At 52.0% G+C, this 19,121-nt stretch overlaps 1 protein-coding gene across 2 annotated transcripts; it reads left to right on the forward strand.

The window, feature by feature from the left end:
- Positions 1–534: 534 nt before the first annotated feature.
- Positions 535–18,916, forward strand: SEC14L2 (SEC14 like lipid binding 2; the record flags this gene model as incomplete). Of its 2 annotated transcripts, XM_079717125.1 has the most annotated exons (12): positions 535–588; positions 2,754–2,829; positions 7,488–7,531; positions 7,914–7,973; positions 8,207–8,395; positions 9,436–9,531; positions 9,700–9,760; positions 10,157–10,240; positions 13,647–13,753; positions 13,835–13,974; positions 14,122–14,291; positions 18,786–18,916. In XM_079717125.1, 12 exons carry the CDS (start codon positions 535–537, stop codon positions 18,914–18,916), a joined length of 1,212 nt encoding a protein of 403 aa, XP_079573251.1. The 2 variants fall into 2 exon arrangements, with proteins under 2 accessions (XP_079573251.1, XP_079573252.1); XM_079717126.1 differs by lacking the exons at positions 7,914–7,973; positions 8,207–8,395.
- Positions 18,917–19,121: the final 205 nt, after the last annotated feature.

Here is a 19,121-nt window from a genome sequence, read left to right on the forward strand (position 1 = left end):
GGGGCCCCAGAGAGAAAAGGCCAAGGCCACTGTCCTGGAGGCAGGGCGATGGCTAGACTTAGGGGACCTGGTCCCCTACAGAGGCATCAGTCAAGCTCCCTCCTGTATTGGAGGGAGAGGTCCTGCACCGTGGGGACCTGATCTTAGAAGGGCTCATTAGATGGCACCTAGTTGGGGACACTAAGGCCTAGAGAGTTCAGGTGTCTCCTCCAAGGTCACAATGTGAGCTAAGGGTAAATTGGGGACTGGAACCCAGACTTCCTGTCCTTCTCATGTCTACCTGCCTCGGCCCCGGTGGACTCTCCTGCTCGCCTCCTGCTCAGGTCTCCGCTTCAGGAAGGCGGAGGGTACCCGCGTCAGACGCTCCTGCGCCCAGCGCATCTCTCCCTACTCCGCCCCTTGGGATCCTTTAAGAGGCGGGGCTTGGCTGCCAACCGCGGCCCCGGCAAAAGGCTGGGACTTTACTCCCGCGGTGGAGAACGAGTCCGTGCTCCGTCTGCTGCCGCAACCGCCGCGCCCGGAGCCTGGGCCACGATGAGCGGCAGAGTCGGCGATCTGAGCCCCAGGCAGAAGGAGGCACTGGCCAAGGTGAGCCCTCACCCCGGCCCGGCCCCGCCCCGGGCGATGGCCCCCATCCTCTGGCGGCAGCGGGCTGGGAAGGGGCTGGGTGGGGGGCGAGCGCGGGTCCGCGGCGGGCGGCGGAAGGAGCGGCAGCCACCGCTCCGAGCGGTCCGCGGCCGCCCCCTCCCTCGCTCCCCTCCGTCCGCCGAGGGGACCCCGGGGAAGTTTGGCCGTCCCGGCCCCAGCCACGAGCGAGCCCTTGGCGCTGCCACCTGGGAAGAAGTGGTTGCTTGGAAGCCCACGGAGGCAGCTGAGGGCACAAAGGCAACGTTCATTCTCGGGACTGGCAGCCGGGCCCTGGGGGCAGGGGCAGGGGCAGGGCCCTAGGTTTCCTCCCATTTCCGGGAGGTTTTCCTCTTGCAGGGGCAGTGGCACGATGGAAAGGGCCGAGGGCTTCTTAGGAGACTTGGATGGCTCCTGCTCTGGCACCAAGTCTCTCTGCGACCTTGGGCAAAACCGGTCCTTCTCTGTTCGCTCCTTGAGGAAAGGAATTGAGGAGGTTGGACCAGATGATGTGGAAAGGAGCAGCTTCAAGTGCAAAGCCTAGGATCCTACCGGTGACTGACTGGGTTGGGCTAGTTTGAGTTGAGACCGGCCCCCCACCCCGTCCTGCAACCCAGGCCCCTCCCTCAACCCAGGCCCCTCCCGGGCAGGGGACTTGGGCTGATGCTCTTCAGAAGGCAAGGAGGTAAGCCTAGCTTTGCCTTGGCGCCTGGGCAGAGGAGGGGGCAACAGTTCCAGAGCCGGACCCTCTCCCACCAGCTGGATCTCCCCTGCTGCCCTTGGGGAGAGAGGGGAGGTTGGCTGTGCTTGGAGCTGGAGCTGTTTGGGTCCAGTCTTAAGGTCTGGAGGCTCCACAGCAGTTTTCCATTGCTGAGAAAGTGGTGGAGGGGGTGGGTGGCAGGTGTCTTCTGCCGTGGTAGTGGGGCAGAGGCTCCAGTCCCATGGAGGCCTTGCCCCAGGCTGGGCCTTCCCGTCCCAGGGAGGCCGGGTAGGGAGGTTTCAGGTTTTACTGCTGACCTGCAGGGGAAGTCAGGCAGAGAAGGGATTAGGTGGTGATTAAACTAGATATCAGGGGCTGGGTAGTGTCCTTGGTAAGGGGTGGCTTCATGCCAGTCTCCCTGGGGGTCTGGGAGCTGTTTGGGGGATGGGATGGTTTGAGTCCCTGGCTGACCTAGGCAAGGGGCAGAGGTGGCGGGTCCTCATTGGTCCTCTCTGTGGCTGCCCTGTAGGTCAGTGACTAGGGAAAGGTGAGTGGCTGGGAGCAGGAGGCTTGGGGACAGCACAGCACGTGGGGGCATGCTCACCTGCAGGGTAATGAGCAGTTGGAGGGGGCATGGCCATTCCTTGGGGTCACTGTCCAGCTCTCGTTTGGCCCTCCCTACACTTTCCCCCTTCTTGGCTTCTGGCTGGAACTGTTCCCTCCACCTGGATTGCCCTCCTTCCTCCTCCTGCTGCCTTTGGAGTCCTTCAAGCCCGGCTCAAATGTCATTTTTTATATGAAGTAGTGTGAGACCACCCTCTTCCTGGCCCCAGTCAGCATCAAACTCTTCCTTCCTTCTGCTCCCTGGACACATTGCTCACCATTCCATTACTAAGGGGACAGGCCATGGTGGAAAGAGTGCAGGCTCTGGCCTGGAACAGACCCGGGTTTGCATCCCAGCTCTCCTGATTACTAGCTGTCGACCTTGGGCATGTTACTTGGCCTCTCTGAGCTCTAATTACTTCATCTGTAAAATGGGAGCGGTAATATCTTTAGAAGAATGAATAAGCACCGAGGTCGGTGCTGGGCACACAAGGAGTGCTTGGTAAACTGACGCTTTTGCTGTGGCACACCCCAGAGTGTCTACTGTGGCGGTTAGCTGGGGGCAGTTCTGCCCAGCCATCACACTGGAGCGTGTAAGTGCGCACAGCCAGGCAGGGGCAGTGTCTTACTCCCTTCTCACCTCCTCCTGCTACTCAGCTCCCACCAGCATGACCGACAGAGTGTCCCACACTGCTCAGGTGCTCAGCCAGTGTCTGCAGAGTTGACCCGTGTTGAGCAGGGGTACAGCAAAAACCTCTATGGAGAGTCCCAGGCAGAGGGCGGTCAGGGTGGGACCTGCTACTCACCCAGCTGCCTCTCTCTACAGTTTCGGGAGAATGTCCAGGATGTGCTGCCCACTCTGCCGAATCCAGATGACTATTTTCTCCTGCGCTGGCTCCGAGGTGAGAAAAGAGGGGCTGCGGGAGGCTGGGGCAGGGGCTTGGGCTGGGGAACAGAATAGCACCCTCTGGAAACCCTGCCCCAGGCAATCTCAGAATCTGGAGTATTCAACCTTCAGAACCAAAAGCGTTCTTGGCAATGATATAACCTCAACCCTCCTGTTGGATAGATAATGACACTGAGGCTCAGAGAGGTGAAGTAACTTGACCCAAGTCGCACAGTGTTTGAACTGCAGGCAGGGAGAGGACTAGAGCCAGGTCAGCTGACTCCCAGCCCGGTGCCCTTTCCATCCACTCGATGAATCTACTCTGCCAATGGATGTGGGGAAACAGGTTGAGGAAAAGCCAAGAAAGGCCCCAAGCTTGTGGGAAGTTGCAGGCAGAGCCAAGTTTAGAACCAGAGTCTTGGCCCGTGGGAGAGACTAGCCCTCTCTGTGGCAGCTTGAAGGAGGGGCAGAGTGCACGGGGAACACGGAGGGTGGGGTTCAGCCTGACCTAGGTTAACAAAACTCCCCTCAAGCCATCATCTGGCTCCAGGGCCCTGATATCTATTCCAGCTCTGCCCTGGCCTGGCTCTGGTACCTGGTCCAGGGGTGAACATCTGTCTGAGGCCCCTCTCTGGAGAGCAGGATGAGACAGGGTGCCCTGCCTATGGCAAGATGGGACATGACAGTGTTATGCCCGTGATGATGCAGTGTACACGTTTCTACTAGCATCAGGGTCAGACTCAACCCCATGCTCCAACTCCTGAAATCCTTCCGTTCTTTTCTTTCTCCTCCTCTCCTGTGATTCAAGTCATGTGCCACCCTCTCTGGTTCTTGTGACACACTTTTTTTTTTGGCTTTGTAGAAACTTTATTGCCAGACATAGAAATAATAGAGAAAATTCCTCTGTGTTAGATTAGCAGAGATTAAATCGTGGTAACAGAATCAGAGCCCAAAATATTAAAGTATAAGTCATGGCCAATTACTTATTTATAGACACAGACACACACATGTATACCCTGCAAGTCTTGGGACAGGGGAAGAGATGTATTTTCCTTTTCTGTCCAGAAACTGAATAGAGCTGGCACACTCTTGAGAGGCTGCTAGCTAGCAGGCCCCCCAGAGCAGGCCCTGTGTGCCTCTGAAAGTGCCACTTGCCCTTTTCCTCCTAAAAAGCTGTGAACTCCCTCCACCCCACCCACTCAGAGAGGGTGGAGAGGCAGCAAAGGGGCGGCAGTGGAGTCAGTCCAGAGCTGGAGGACATTTTGGCCCAGCCTTTGCTGAAGGGCTGTAGCTAGAAGGGGGCGGGTGGGGAGAGTGGGCAGACAGCGCTGCATTAAAGGGCCAGCTGCAAGATGATCAAACAAAACTACCCAGCTACTGTGAGGTGGGGGAGTGTGGTTTCAGAGAGCTGTTGAATTGAACAGCTTCACAGCTCTCTTTTTATCTGAGAGAAGGCTGGCCTGGGGCCCTGGTTTCCCAGGCACCCCAACCCCCCAGTCCTGGGATAACCCCTCTCTTTGCAGGAATATAGAAGAGTGCAGTTATCCTCATTTGCCAGATGAGAAAATTGAGGCTCAGAGAGGAGAGGGCACTTAGCTGAGGGCACACAGCTAATGCGAAGCAGAATCAGGGCAGAAACCTAGGGCCCCTGATTCCCAGGCCATCGTCCTCTCCAGTAAGCCACAGCTGCCTCCTGAAACCAAGCGCTGCCTCTTCAAACCAAGGAAATATCTCCTCTGCACTTTATTTGTGCCTCACATTTCCCTGGGCAGGAGCTCAGACTCTACTGTGAATTTCAATTAGGGTTTTTGTCACCTTGCTTTTCTTTTCTTTTCTGTTTTTGCCACGCCGCACAGCTTGCAGGATTTTAGTTCCCTGACCAGAGATTGAACCTGGGCCCTCGGCAGTGAAAGCTCGAAAGCTCGGTGTCCTAACCACTGGACCACCAGGGAATCCCCCCCCCCCTTTTTTTTTAGAGAGAAACCTTTTCTTTTTCTCCTTTTCATCTAAAGGAAACATTTTGCAAGGCACATGCCAGCTGAATGTCTTTGTCTAATCTAGGTGTGAGTGAGCACTGGGTTCCTCCCTTTCTCCCTTCCCCCGACATGGGCTTGGCTTTCTGCTGGGCCCCAGGCCTGAGAGCAGGCATACAAACCACTGCCTCCCCCTGAGTGGGCCTGAGCTCTGGGCACCCCAGCGAGGGGGCTCAGATGGCAAAATAAAACGAGGTGGAGGAAACCTGTGAGCCTGGCAGAGCAAGTCTGAGTCTCCTTGTTTTCCAGGACAGGAAGAGATCAAATAAGAACCCAGGACAGCTTGCTCCCAGGCCGGCCTCTCTGGCAGTGCCCTAAGCCATGCTTTGAGCTGACCCTGACCAGGGCAGCAGGAGCCCTGGAGAGGCATCAGGCTGGTACTGCCAGGGGCAATGACAACTCGGGGAGGGCCCTAAAAGACCCTGGATATTGGACCCCAGCAGCTAAAGGTTAACTGGAGAGCCTCCCTGAGATAAGGGGGCCCGAAGTTCACCACCACTCCTGTTCCCAAGGAAGATGACTCTCCTCACAGTTGGGCGTGTCCCTCCCATGGAGGATTCCCACTTTCAGGTCCAGCTGGGCTCCCCCATCATGATAGCGTGGTGCCTTGCATCTTCCAAGTGTTTCTAGCTCACTGGATGATTTGGCCAGAGATGTGCACTATCTTGTCCAAGGTCAAACAGGAAGAAGGTGGAAGGGCTGAGATGCAAACCCAGATTATATTCCTCTGAAAGCTGCCCCCTGCTGCTACAATGGCATGTGAAGGGTGACCATGAGAAGGAACTTCCCAAGAGAGAAGGCTGCTCATTTCTGCAAACGTGTGTCTAGCACACATGACAGGGTATGGCACTGGTCAAATCTCTTGTTGCATCCTTGGGTGCAGGAGAGTGGACTGCATTTCAGGGCAGCAGAGTCAGGGAATGTGCTCGGCCACTCCCGAAGAGCAGTGATTAAGGGGCCAGTGACAGTCCAGAGGGCAGCCTGTCTGGCCCAGGTTCCAGGGCTGTCAGCAGATCTGGATGTCAATCAGACCCACAGAGGACATACAGCTGGGAGGGACAGTTCATAGGTCAAATGGCAAAATAGGTCAGAATCTGGATCTCAGAAACTCTTTAAAAGATGAAATGCAGGGGCTTACCTCATGGCGCAGTGGTTAAGAATCTGACTGCCAATGCAGGGGACATGGGTTCGAGCCCTGGTCCAGGAAGGTCCCGCATGCTGTGGAGCAACTAAGCCCGTGTGCCACAACTACTGAGCCTGCGCTCTAGAGCCCGTGAGCCACAACTACTGTGCCCGTGTCCCACAACTACTGAAGCCCGTGTGCCTAGAGCCTGTGCTGCACAACAAGAGAAGCCACCACAATGAGAAGCCTGCATACCACAACGAAGAGTAGCCCCTGCTCGCTGCAACCAGAGAAAAGCCTGCCTGCAGCAACAAAGACCCAACACAGCCAAAAATTAAAAAATTAAAAAAAAAAGAAGATGAAATGCAGCTGGCCATAACAAGATGAAATCTGATAGGGATAGATCCAGAAAACCACCTCTCAACCTATGGGGTAGAGGCTTCATAAGCAGCACAGGTGAAAAGGATTTGGGGGTTTCAGTTGACTGTAAGCTTCGCCTGAGTTAAGGGCCTGGTCTGTTGCCGAGAAAGTTCTTAGGCTTAATCAGAGAAGGGTAGGCAACACCTGTGCTCTGGACCACACACTTCAAGAGGGGCACTGGCAAACTGGAAAACATCCAAAGGGAAGTTGATGGACTTGAAACCAAGCTTTGAAGGATGGTTAAAGGATCCATGGACGGGCAGCATGATAGCAGGGGGCACTCAGGGAGGCAGCACAGAATTTGCGAGCATTGGAAAGGTGGTCACGTGGCTGAGGAAGCACTCCCCCCACCCCCACCCCTCCTCTCTGAATGTCTGTGTAGAGGGTCTCTGCTCAGTACAATAGTGAGGGCTGTGTGCAAATTGCAGCTTGGACTGTTTGGGAGCAGATGGCCTTGGGGGGCAGGGAGGTCTTTGTGTTCAAGTTTGAGCAGGACAGCATGTCAGAGTTTGTACATGAAATAGAGCGGAGCCAGGTGAACTCTAATTCTGAAACTTTCTGGGAACCCTGGGAGGACGAGGGCCCTCTGTGTCCCCCTGGGGTATGCATGGGTCCTTTGAGGACATGGCAAGGTTGACTGGAGGCTCATCTCCCCTCCATCCTACTGGAATGTTCTGCCAGTCCTGCCCCAGATTATGCGGCAGCTGTATTCATCTTTGAACAGAAGGTCAAGCTCTCAGGACTGGATGTTAGACCGTGGAGATTAACTTTGTGGAAGGAGAAGGGTAAATGATAAGGGGGTCCAGGGTTTGCTTTCCCTGACGGGAGATAAGACCCTTCACCTGATTGCATCCAGTAGGGTAAAACTCTATTGACCCTGAACTTGCAATGCTGCTCCCACCTGCCCTGAACCTTGACCTGCTCTCCCCACAAGCCCAGGGGCTGTGGTGCTCTAGAAGCAGTGAACGTCCTCACATTAGCTTCTACATGTGGGGTGATCTGAGAGTCAGCGGGCGTTCCAGCACAGGAGCAGGGAAATCTTCCCATCCTTGGCGCCCAGGCTGCTATCCTAACCCTGACCATGTTTCCTTGTTACAGCAAGAAGCTTTGACCTGCAGAAGTCTGAGGCCATGCTCCGGAAGGTGAGACCCATTTGGCTCCGAAGCCCACTGTTGTCTCCATTTCTGCCCATCAGAATCACGCCGTGCTTGGACTTCTGTCCACCCCCTCCCACCCCGATCACCGCCTGTGGCTTATGTGACATATCTGAGTATTAGCCGACCCACAAAGTGCATTCCCTTCCCTGGAAACAGAGCTTTCATAGTTCTGGGCCAGCCAAGAATTATAATCTGTTCTGCTGAGATCTCTGAAACAGGCACTTCCTTCTTTTCCATTCCCGCTGGTTGCCTTCTCGTGATTTACCTGTGGTCCGGTGGTCTGTTCGTGCTGTCACCCATTGCTAGATGCCTGTTAAGGACCACCCCCTCCCCGCCCCGCTTTTTTAAAGCCCTCGTGTGTTTGCAGCATGTGGAGGTCCGAAAGCAAAAGGACATTGACAACATCATGAGCTGGCAGCCTCCAGAGGTGAGAACAGATTATCCCGCCCCACACCACGTGAGGTCTGTTAGACCCACCATCTGTATCCTGGGTCTCTGGGACTGGGACCCTCAGAGGAAAGGTCTGACAATGCCAAGTCATTGAATGAGTATCCATTGGCACCCAGGGGCGGATGAACTCAGAGGAAGGCCCTGGACACCGGGAAGGTGTGGCTGCCCGGGGCCTGCTGACCAGGCGCCCCCATCTCTGTCTGGGCCCAGGTGGTCCAACAGTATCTCTCAGGAGGCATGTGCGGCTACGACCTGGATGGCTGCCCCATCTGGTACGACATCATTGGACCTCTGGATGCCAAGGGTCTGCTCCTCTCAGCCACCAAACAGGACTTGGTCAAGACCAAGATGCGGGACTGCGAGCTGCTTCTGCGGGAGTGTGCCTGCCAGACCGAAAAGGTGAGGGGACCAGCGCGGCTGAAGAGGAGTAACGCCCGGTGGAGGTGGTCACGCAGAAGTGTGGGTGTCACACGTGGCTTTAAGGGCAGCTTTAGGCCCTGACGTTTAGATTTCATAGACCAGTGAAATTGCAAAGTTTTAGGGACTGATCTATGTTACCGAATTTTTATTTTTCCAAGTAAGGACTTAGAAAACACTAACCAGCTATTATTGCCATAATTAACCCGCCAAACTATAGGGACAGCATTGTCTCAGAATAAAGGGCCGTCCTTTAATTGAGTAAAGTTTAGCTTCATAGAAAACATGCTACGTTATCATTACTTTTCTTCTGTTATCTGGGCACCAGAGGAATCCTTGTCAGGGACCACCCTATCCTTGGACAAGTATTTGGGTGCCGCTGGTGTCAGTGAGCTCAGATTCTGTGCTTCCCTAACTCTGAATTCAGACAAAGCTAAGGACAGCTGATTCTCTTACTGGAAAAAGACTGAAGAGCGAGGCGGAGCTGCCATGGTCCTTTCCCCTGCCCTCCTCCTCAGCAGTCGTAAAGATCCAGTGAGACCATGTGATACGTTTGGGGACATTTCAACAGTGTCATCCACATTCACTGAGAACCTAGCGTGCGCAGAGGCCCTGTGGGGCTGGGCATGCGGAGAAGCGTTAGAGATGCACCTTAAGGGCTTAGGTTGGACAAAGAGCATCTGTGCCTGCGAGATGAGTGGCTGCACGGGGTGTAGAGGACGAGGGAGGCCACCGGGTCAAACTGCAGAACAGAAGGGACTTCAGATGTAATCTAAGTTCACCCAGTTGTTTACTGGATGAGAACACGGAGATCTAAACGGAAAGGGTGACTTGTCTAGGCCACAATTCCGGCCTGGGGTAATTATCTCGATTTGGAAAACCCTAGGTACGGCCCTGCCGGATCTGGTTGCAGTATGGGCGCAGGGTACAATCAGCACTTTCCCTGAACCGGGGTGGGCTTCTGTGTGTGTGCTGTGTGTGGGGCAGCCTGATGTGACTTTCTGTTCCTCTGTCCCCTGCAGACGGGGAACAAGATAGAGACCATCACCCTGATTTATGACTGTGAGGGGCTTGGTCTCAAACATCTCTGGAAGCCAGCTGTGGAGGCCTATGGAGAGGTGAAGGCCAGGGCTCGGGGGTGGTGGGAGGGTGAGAGGTGAGGGTCGGGGGGTGGGTTGGGAGGGTGGGTCCCTCTGCTAGGAGGCCCTGTGGGGTGGGGGAAGCCAGAGGAAGAAGGGCCTCCCTCCCTGGTACAGAGTTCTGAGCCCACTGGATTCTTTCCACAGTTTCTCTGCATGTTTGAGGAAAATTACCCCGAAACACTGAAGCGTCTTTTTGTTATTAAAGGTAAGTTGGCAACTACCTGTGATGAAGCCCAATGGGAAGGAGGGGCCAAAAATATTACTGGGACAGATTAAGGAGAGTGAAATAGAGTGAGCTGAATTCGGGGGTGGAGGGTGCGGTCTCAGGACCTGTTCAGAAAACCGACCCGTGATGTACGCAGACCACTTTATAATTCACAAAGCTTTTAGTATTCGGTACCTCCTTTGAGCCACCCAGCCCCGTGAGAAAGGAAGACCATCCCCCCTGTACAGACAGGAAAGCCGAGCCTCACATAGGGCTGCCTGTGCGGGCTCCACAGCACCAGGGAGTGCGTGGCCAGACACTGGGGGCTATGGTGGACACTGTGAGGGACAGAGTGGGGACTGCTCCCGGCCTTACATGGCCTGGTCTCTGTTCTAGCCCCCAGGCTGTTTCCTGTGGCCTATAACCTCATCAAACCCTTCCTGAGCGAGGACACTCGTAAGAAGATCATGGTCCTGGGGGGTGAGTAGCCCGGACTCTCCTCCACTTCACAGCATGGCAGCAGCCCCGCTGGGGATGGCGTTAGAGGTACGGCCAGAGCTGCCTGGGCGAAGGCTCCCTCTGCTGGTTTGGGAGCAGTGGGACCCAGGAGCAGCCTGGGCCCGAGCAAGGGGCTTCCTGTTGGTTTTCCTAAGAACTCTTTCTCTCAGACACTCTGGAGAAATTCAAAGATGAATGGAATGCCAGTCCTTGTTCTCAATGAGCTTGCAGTGAAACAGGAGACCTTTAAGAGAAAGCTAGGACACAAACTAGAAAAGGCATAGATGGACTTCCCTGGTAGCACAGTGGTTAAGAATCCACCTGCCAATGCAGGGGACACGGGTTCAAGCCCCGATCCGGGAAGATCCCACATACCATGGAGCAACAAGCCCGTGCGCCACAACTACTGAGCCTGCGCTCTAGAGCCCGCGAGCCACAACTACTGAAGCCCACGTGCCTAGAGCCCATGCTCCGCAACAAGAGAAGCCACCGCAATGACAAGCCTGCGCACTGCAACAAAGAGTAGCCTCTGCTCACCGCAACTAGAGAAAGCCCGCGTGCAGCAAGAAAAACCCAATGCAGCCAAAAAATAAATAAAATTCCTTAAAAAAAAAAAAAAGAAAAAAGAAAAGGCATAGATGCAGCAGAGAAGGGAAGTACGCATGGCTTCTTTGGATGGGCACCTGCTGTGTGCCCGGCCCTGGACTAGGTAGGTGTCAAGGCCACAAAGGTAAGACAGTCCCTTGAAGAGCTTGTGGCCTCTCGGAGAAGGGAGACACAAACAGATGTGTATCAGCGCGAGATGTTACATGTAAAAGAGAGGAGTTGAAAAGCCCATGGGAACACTGAGCAGGGGCGCTCACCCCGCCCAGACTGGGGAGGGGGCGATGCCTCCCTCAGCTTCGAGCTGTGGAATGAGGAGGGTAGCCAGGTGAAGCAAGGCAGGAAGCTGTTGGGCAGAAAGAAGAACACTGAGCAAAGACCTTACACACCACGGCACGGGCAGCTGAAGAGGGCGCACGGCAGGGTGTGCGAGAGATGAGGTAGAGAGGGACCAGGTGCCGGGAGCTGGGTCGCAGAGAATCCAGGGCACTGTGTCAGGAAGCTGGGACACGACTCCACAGGCCACTGGGCACCAGAGAGGAGTTCCTGAGCCAGGGCAGGGGGTGGGGTACCAGGACCTGATTCTCAGGACAGATACCAGTTTGTACACCGCGGCCCACGCACCAGGTGTTGCAAGCCTGAGCCAGGGCGGGGGCTGTAGGGACGGAGAGGAGAGGGTGGATTTCAGACTTCCGTAGGAACAGCAGAACTCAGTTGACTCAACTGGATGTAGGAAGGGAGGAAGAGAAATCTAGAATGGCTCCCTGGTATCTGGCATGAGTGACAGCATTGCAGTCATTCTGATGCAGTTAGTTCCACTGGGGAATAATACAATCAGAAGGAAAGGCTTGAAGTTGAGTTCTAGGAGTCTGTGAGATGTACACATGTTGGGGATGCCTGGGCCTGAAGCTTAGCGGCAAACTCCAGTCTGGAGATTTGGAGTTTTAGATAGAGGCAGCAGCTAAAACCTTGAGAGGAGGTAAGACTGCCCACAGAACAGAGGCTGAAGCCTGGGGAATATCCAGGCTCAAGGGCATGAAGAGAAAGAGGAGCCCACCAGGGAGTGAAGAAGCGATTGCGAGGTTGGCGGGGAAGCGGGCAGACGGACACTGCATAGGCAGGACAGCAGGAGAACATCAGGGGACGAGGGGAAGCCAGCAAGGAAGACCCATGGGAATCAAGCCAGCCAGGGACAGGCAGGAGTCGAGTTTGGCTGGAGCGTGATGTGGGGTGGTGGGAGAAAAGCCTAGAAAGGTAGATTGGGACTGGCTCGTGGACGGCTTAATGCCACCTGTGGAGTTGAACTGGGGGTAGGGAATTCTGAAGGTTTCTGAATGTTCACCTTCAGGCACCACATTGAAAGTGGAGGTTTTCCAAATGTGTGCTGAGCCTGGGTGTGGTGCAAAGCAGTCTGGAAAGCACAGGACTTCTGGGTTCTGGTCCTGGCTCTAGTGCAACAAATTCTGTTCTTGTAGCCTCAGTTCCTCTCTGTGAGATGGGAAGAATCCTGGCCTTATTCCAACCCTCCAGCTGAACTGGGTGAAGAAACACAAAGTCTGAGGAAAAGGCTCTAATGATTTTTGGCTTTTCTGTGGCTGCCACCCACCATGAGCATGAGCCAGTTCGGTTTCCTGGCAGCAGGGCTGCAGAGGAGGTTCAGTCAGTTCCCCCACCCACACCTGAAACCCTTTCAACCAAACCCGCCTCGGGCTGGGAAGGTACGGGATCTTCAACAGAGGAGGGGAGAAATTCACCCTGGGCTGGTCACTTGTACTCAGCACAGATTAGAGCACCCCTGGAGTTGCATGGTCTCAAGTCCCTAGAAATCTGAAGGCTGGGAGACCCTGGACCATCCCTGTGGGTTTACGGGCAGCACCAGCCACAGAGGATGCTCGGTGGTACCCTGTGACCTGGAGCTGCTCCCTATATCTGGTCTCTGTCGTCAGCATGGAAAGGTTTCCAGTATCAAAATATTGTCCTTGGCTGATACTTGTTTAGGAATCTGGCAGAGAAGTGGATCTCAGCCTTAGTTGCACTTGAGGCAAATTCTCCTAGTCAGGAAAGGGCTTGGTTATTAAAAAAAAAAAAGAGCCAAATCACTGGTAGCCAAACAGCCTACAAAACAAGAGCAGAAGTGAAACTGTGGCCGGGGTAAAGCCAAGGGAGCCCATTTAAGGGGTCAGTCTACAGTGATGCATTCATTCAATAAATCACGAGTGAGCACAGTAGGTGACAGTGGTCATGCCCTCGTGCTCAGTCTAACTAGGGCAGATCATGTTGACTGCCCTCCTGCCTGCCACATGCGCTGTTCCCTCTGCGCGGAATGCCTCCCCTCCTTTCTTTGTTCCCTCCTGCTTGCACTTCAAATATTTGTATCCCCTTCCTGGGAGTGATAATACACTCTCATACAGGTAGGGCATTTTACAGTTTACAACAAACACCCTCTCAAGTACTTAGTTCACTTCACTCCCACCATAACCTTGCAGGGCAGGAGGAACTAGGCTCAGAATGAAGTGATTTGCCTCAGGTCGCTTCGCTGGCCAGAGGCAGTGGGGACAGGACCTCTGTCTCCTGCTTCCTGGTCCAGAACAGGGCAGTCATCTGGGTGACAGCTCCTCTTGAACCCCCTGCAGAGCTGTGTGCACGTCCTGTGCTCCCAATGCCCATGTTTTGGGTGCAGGGGCAGACGGGTTTTTTCTGCCTCTTTTGTGTAGACTGCCAGGGCTGTGATGAAATCCTGCCCTGGTGGTGATCCTTTTTTCTCTTTTCTTCCCTCTCCTGCCAGCAAACTGGAAGGAGGTTTTACTGAAATATGTCAGCCCTGACCAGCTGCCTGTGGAGTATGGGGGCACCATGACTGACCCTGATGGAGACCCCAAGTGTAAATCCAAGGTATGGGCTGCCAGGGGCCGGAGGTGACCAGGGACGCCTGGCTCAAATGCACATTCCAGCTCACTCGTGCTCTGCTTCTAGATCAACTACGGGGGTGACATCCCCAAGAAGTATTACGTGCGAGACCAGGTGAAACAGCAGTACGAACAGAGTGTGCAGATTTCCCGGGGCTCCTCCCACCAAGTGGAGTATGAAATTCTCTTCCCAGGCTGCGTCCTCAGGTAGGGTTCTGGATCCTTCCAGGAGACCTGAGCCTTCTGGCCATAGGTGCCGGCGGTGGGCTGGGGTGGGAGAAGCCCTGGTGGCAGGACCCCAGAGAGGGCACATGCAGACAGAATCATGTCTAAGTAGGTGGGTGTCCCCTGCAGGTGGCAGTTCATGTCGGATGGTTCGGACATCGGTTTTGGGATTTTCCTGAAGACCAAAATGGGGGAGCGGCAGAGAGCAGGGGAGATGACAGAGGTGCTGGCCAACCAGAGGTACAATGCCCACCTGGTCCCTGAAGATGGGACCCTCACCTGCAGCGATCCTGGCATCTGTAAGTCTCTCTTTCTTGGCTCGAAGCCCCTGCTCTAGCTGTTTGCCTGGGAGGTCCCCCTTTCTCCATGGATTTAAATTCTCACACTGTTAGAACTAGAAGTGGAGCTCCATCAGTTTCAACCTCTCTTGCATAGGAAACCTAGGCCTGGAGAAGTGAGATGACAGGCTCAAGGTGACCTGGTCCAGGTGTAACTGGGGCTGTGACTGCCATTAGACATTTCCTGGGGACGCGCCTTCCCCAGACATCAGAGAGGCAGAACGCATTACCCAGGTGTAGGGATCACAGGGTGAGCAGAGTGCTGACAAACCTAGCCTTGACTCTGCTGAACTTCACTCATCTCCAAGTTGGTCAAAAAATGGCCACAGAACATGAACAGGAAGTTTACCCAAGAGGAATAAGAATGGCAAATAGGCATTTGAAAAGGTGTTTAACCTCACTTAGCTTTGCAATATCGATTAAATTCCCTTTGACTCAGCAATTCTACCTCTGGAAATTAATTGTACAGAAATATTTACACAAAGACACAAAGATATAGGTACATGGATGTTCCTAGCAGTTTGGGAAACTGACAATAAACTAAATGGCCTTAAAGAAGGTCTTGTTAAATAAACTATGGTCCATCCATATAATGGAAAACCATATACGCATTAAAGAGAATAAGCTGACATATAAGATGTCTGATACATGTTAAAAAAAATAAAGCATGAGACTTAGCATATATGGTATATACTCACTTTGGCTAAAAAAGGTCAAAAGAATTCTGGTGTTGGCCGCTTTCACCTTCTGAGATGGCCCACACTCCGTCTGTGGAGTATGTTTCTCTAAATAAATTCACTTCTTACCTAAAAAAAAAAAAAAAAAAAAAAAAAAAGAATTCTGGGGACTCTGCTAACGCTAATGGTGGTTATCTCTGGGGTGGTAGGAAGCTTATAGAGGGCTTTCGTTTCTTTATACTGGCCCTGCAAATACAGTTTATGTTACAAAGAACATGTACTACATTTATAAGCAGAAAAATCACATACACACACACACAAAACCCCCATCAAATCTCCAGTTTCCTCTCTGTCTGAGCCAAGGGGCCAGGCATGGAAAATCAGTGACAGCAAGGGCTTTGTCATCAAGCTGAGATGGACTTGACCACTGACTAGTCCTTAGGCAAGTGACTTGGCCTCCCTGAGCTTTAGTTTCCTGATTGCTACAATGGGGATCAAATTCTCTACCTCATAGGGACACCTGATGATGAAATGCGATCAGGTCTGTGCAGCACTTAGCGTAATGCCTGCCATGCAGCACTCAGCGCACTGTGGCCACCATTATTATCATTAGGGCAAAACCTGGGGGAGAAGGGCCACTGGGGAGATAGTGCCAGAGATGGGAGAAGACCTGCAGCCTATTTTCATGGCAGCACTGCCAGAAGTCTGAACTAGCCCCACAGATGTCTTGGCCTCTGTACTTGTCCACACCATTGCCCCAACCTCAGATCCTGTGTCCTCCCCCACAGCCCAAGCAACCTCAGTCTCCACCGCCCCCTCCTCACATATACTCTGTGGTCTGGCTCCCCAGGGAGGAGAAGTATTCTTGTTAGCGAGCTGCCGGGTCCTGAGGGAGAAGGCAGTATACTGTGTGCTTCATCAAGAACAAGGTTTAGCACCAGCCCAGACACTGTCATCCTCAGAGCATAAAGCATTTCGTACATATAAGCTTGAATTTCTCTTTTAAAGGACAGGGAAGCTGAGGTATAGAGAGGGGATGTTATCTCTCCCACAGTGTAGCCTGCATAGACACCAAGAAACGGAGACAGGAGAGAATCCTAGGGTCCCGATGCAGGATCTCGTGACCATAGACTACCCTAGAGATGATCATGTGACAGAGGAGAGAGTGGGGTCCCAGACCTGGGAAGTAATTTACCCAAACTCAGTAGCAGAGCCCAAACCATTTTCCAGTGCTGCCCACTACCTCTCTGTAGTACCATGAACCCTTTAACATAATCAGGCTTAGGTTTGCAAATCCCAAATTATAGTTCCCCTTGGATACATTCCCAGATGGAATGTTTATCTGCCTGTGGGGCCTTGACTGGGAGATTCCACTTTTTTTTCTCCCAACTAATATTTCCTGAGGTCCTGAGTGTAGAGTACTCTTCTAGGAAAGAAAAAGATTCAGAAAAAAAGATCTGGAGCGTGCAATGTGGTCTAGAAGAGCTGAAGCACTGTAGGAAAGTTAAACAGCCCCTCTAGGCACCAGAAGACCCGGTTTCTGAGTCCAGCTTTGCCAGTAACTCTCCGAGTGTCTCTAATTAGATTTTGCTCTCTTTTTCCTTAAAATGAGGGGAGTAGGCTAGAGCGGATCTTAATCTGGGGTCTATGATTCTAAATCTTTAATGATTTAGATCTTTAAAGACAGTGATTCTAAATCTTTAAAGACCAAATACCTCCCTTTTATAATAAGTGGTGTCTAATGTCCCCTTTACTACTCTGAAATGAAATTCATAGATATTATAACCACCTACACACATAATTAAAAAGTCAATATACTCTCCTATCTGGAATATAAAAGAGAAATAAAAGGACACTAAGAATATATATGTTTTCTCAATACATAAATGAGAGGGCACAGTTACCCCCAGCTCCTCCTCTCTTCAGAATGATAACTTTCCCATTGGGAACCACTGCCCCAGAGGGTCCATGATGGGCTCCATGGGATCTGAAATTGTATGCTTTCATCAGATTCTCAGGGGGGTCAGTTCCCCAACAAAAGTGAAGGAGCCCTAGCCTAGAGGATCTCCGGGGCCTCTACAAGTCTGTGAGTACATGATTAGTGTCAAAATGAACCACTTCCCTCGGGCCTGGGCATCACAACAGCCCCTTCCTTGTATCTGAGGGCAGAACATCATGCTAGGCAGAGTCATCTCAATCCTGATGCTTGGTCCAAGGAGCTCAAAGACTTCTTCTCTAGCATGACTGACTCTGGTTGCTAAGGCTCTGTCATCCAGGTCAGAGAGGAAGCTTCCCTCTTTCCAGAGGCACCACTGGTCCTGAAAGACCTCTGGCTCAGAGAGAATATCAATGACTATTACTCACTTCACACCATGAAGAAAAGGGTGAGTGGTGTGTCTATCCTCAGTCTAAAACTATGCATTTTATCCAGGGGCAGAAAAGGGGAAAGGTTAAATCTCAGGATTAAATGCACAGGGTTTTTTTGGCTGGGAAAAGTTAGAGAAGACCGGGATAGGGAAGGGGCGGAGCTAGTGTTTTTGTTTTCCCACTCTGTTCTTTGGAAGGGGTGTTTGACTGGAATGGAAAAACTTCTCAAAAAAAGAAGGGTTAGATTACAAGCAGTCTGTTCCTTGGCCAAGGGTTGGAAGCCTTTTCTGCCAACTGCATGCCCATTTTCTCTCCCCAGAGGAAACCACTAACAGATCTTGTGTATTGTCCTACCAAATATTTTCCATCCCTTTAGAAGCATTATGTGTTTCCATAATGTACAGGACATGTGCCCACCCATATACATTCATAGGAATTATATATGTTATTCAGGGTATATTTGAAGGAATTTTGAAATTCTAAAACTTAATGTAGGTAGACCAAGTAACAAAGCCAAAAAGTGTTCTTTTTACATATATTAACAAAAATGTTAGAAATGGTTTACAAATTGTTCTGCAACTTGCTTTTTTTAGCCTAAGGATATATTGTCACTAGTTTCCCCAGTCACTTCTATGAAGCTCACCTCTTTCTTTGGATACAGAATAGTATTTCAATAAAAACTTTTAAAGCAATTCTTCTTTGAACATTTTCGTTTTCCTCATCTTTTATTACTACAAATAGGGGTGCATTGAGCATCTTTGTCCATTTATCTTTCTGTGGGATAAGTTTCTGGTTCAAAAGTTTGCATATTTTACCTTTTGTCAGGAACTGAACAGGATTAGGCTTTCTAGGGCCCAAGTCAGGCAGCAATGTAGGCCAGAGGGAAATTCCAGCTCCATCCCTTCCTCACTGTGTGACACAGTGACTTTCTTTTTATATAACACAATACTAATGCTGAACTCAAGAGTTATTGTGAATAATATATATAGATTGCCATACCAGTATTGAGTCACATAAATAGCCATTGTTACCATTACTATTATTATTATTATTATTATAACTACTGCTGCAACTAATTCTACTCCCTCCTTTCAAGACCCAGTTCAAGCTCTAACTCCTTTAAAAAGCCTTTCACATGATTTCAGTCTACAGGGCCCCCTCCTTCCAAGCTGTTACAGACGTGACTGTCTCTGCCACTCATCTGGCACTTGGCATGTTCTGTCTTATATATTTTTCTCTTCATGAACATATCGTAACCCAGCTAGACTAGGTTTCAGAAGGTGAAGGACCATTGCTTATGCTACCGTCAGCCTCATTACCTACCATACTGCCTTGCTCAGTCAACCAAAATCACTGTGTCTAAGCTCTTTGTCAGACTTGCCTGAATGTTTGTTTTTTTCCCTCCCCTCAGATGTCCTGCGGTTTGACAACACCTACAGCTTCATTCATGCAAAGAAGGTCAGTTTCACCGTGGAGGTCCTGCTTCCAGACAAAGCCTCAGAAGAGAAGATGAAACAGCTGGGGGCAGTCACCCCAAAGTAACGCCTCCTCCCACAGCAGGCCTGGCTCCCTCAGCGTCTCCCTGTCAGTTTCTATCCCTTGTAGCAGTCATTTTCCCAGCACTCTGACGCCCAAAGAAACTGGGCTAGAAGAAAGACCTTGGGGCTGGATCTGGGGAGCCTTCATTTCAGAATTAGGAAGAGGGAGACTAGCTGGAGTGGGCCTCCTTGCCTCTCAAATTACTAAG

The sequence above is a fragment of the Hyperoodon ampullatus genome (genome assembly GCF_949752795.1).
Source record: "Hyperoodon ampullatus genome assembly, chromosome: 13".
Classification (NCBI taxonomy): Eukaryota; Metazoa; Chordata; class Mammalia; order Artiodactyla; family Ziphiidae; genus Hyperoodon; species Hyperoodon ampullatus.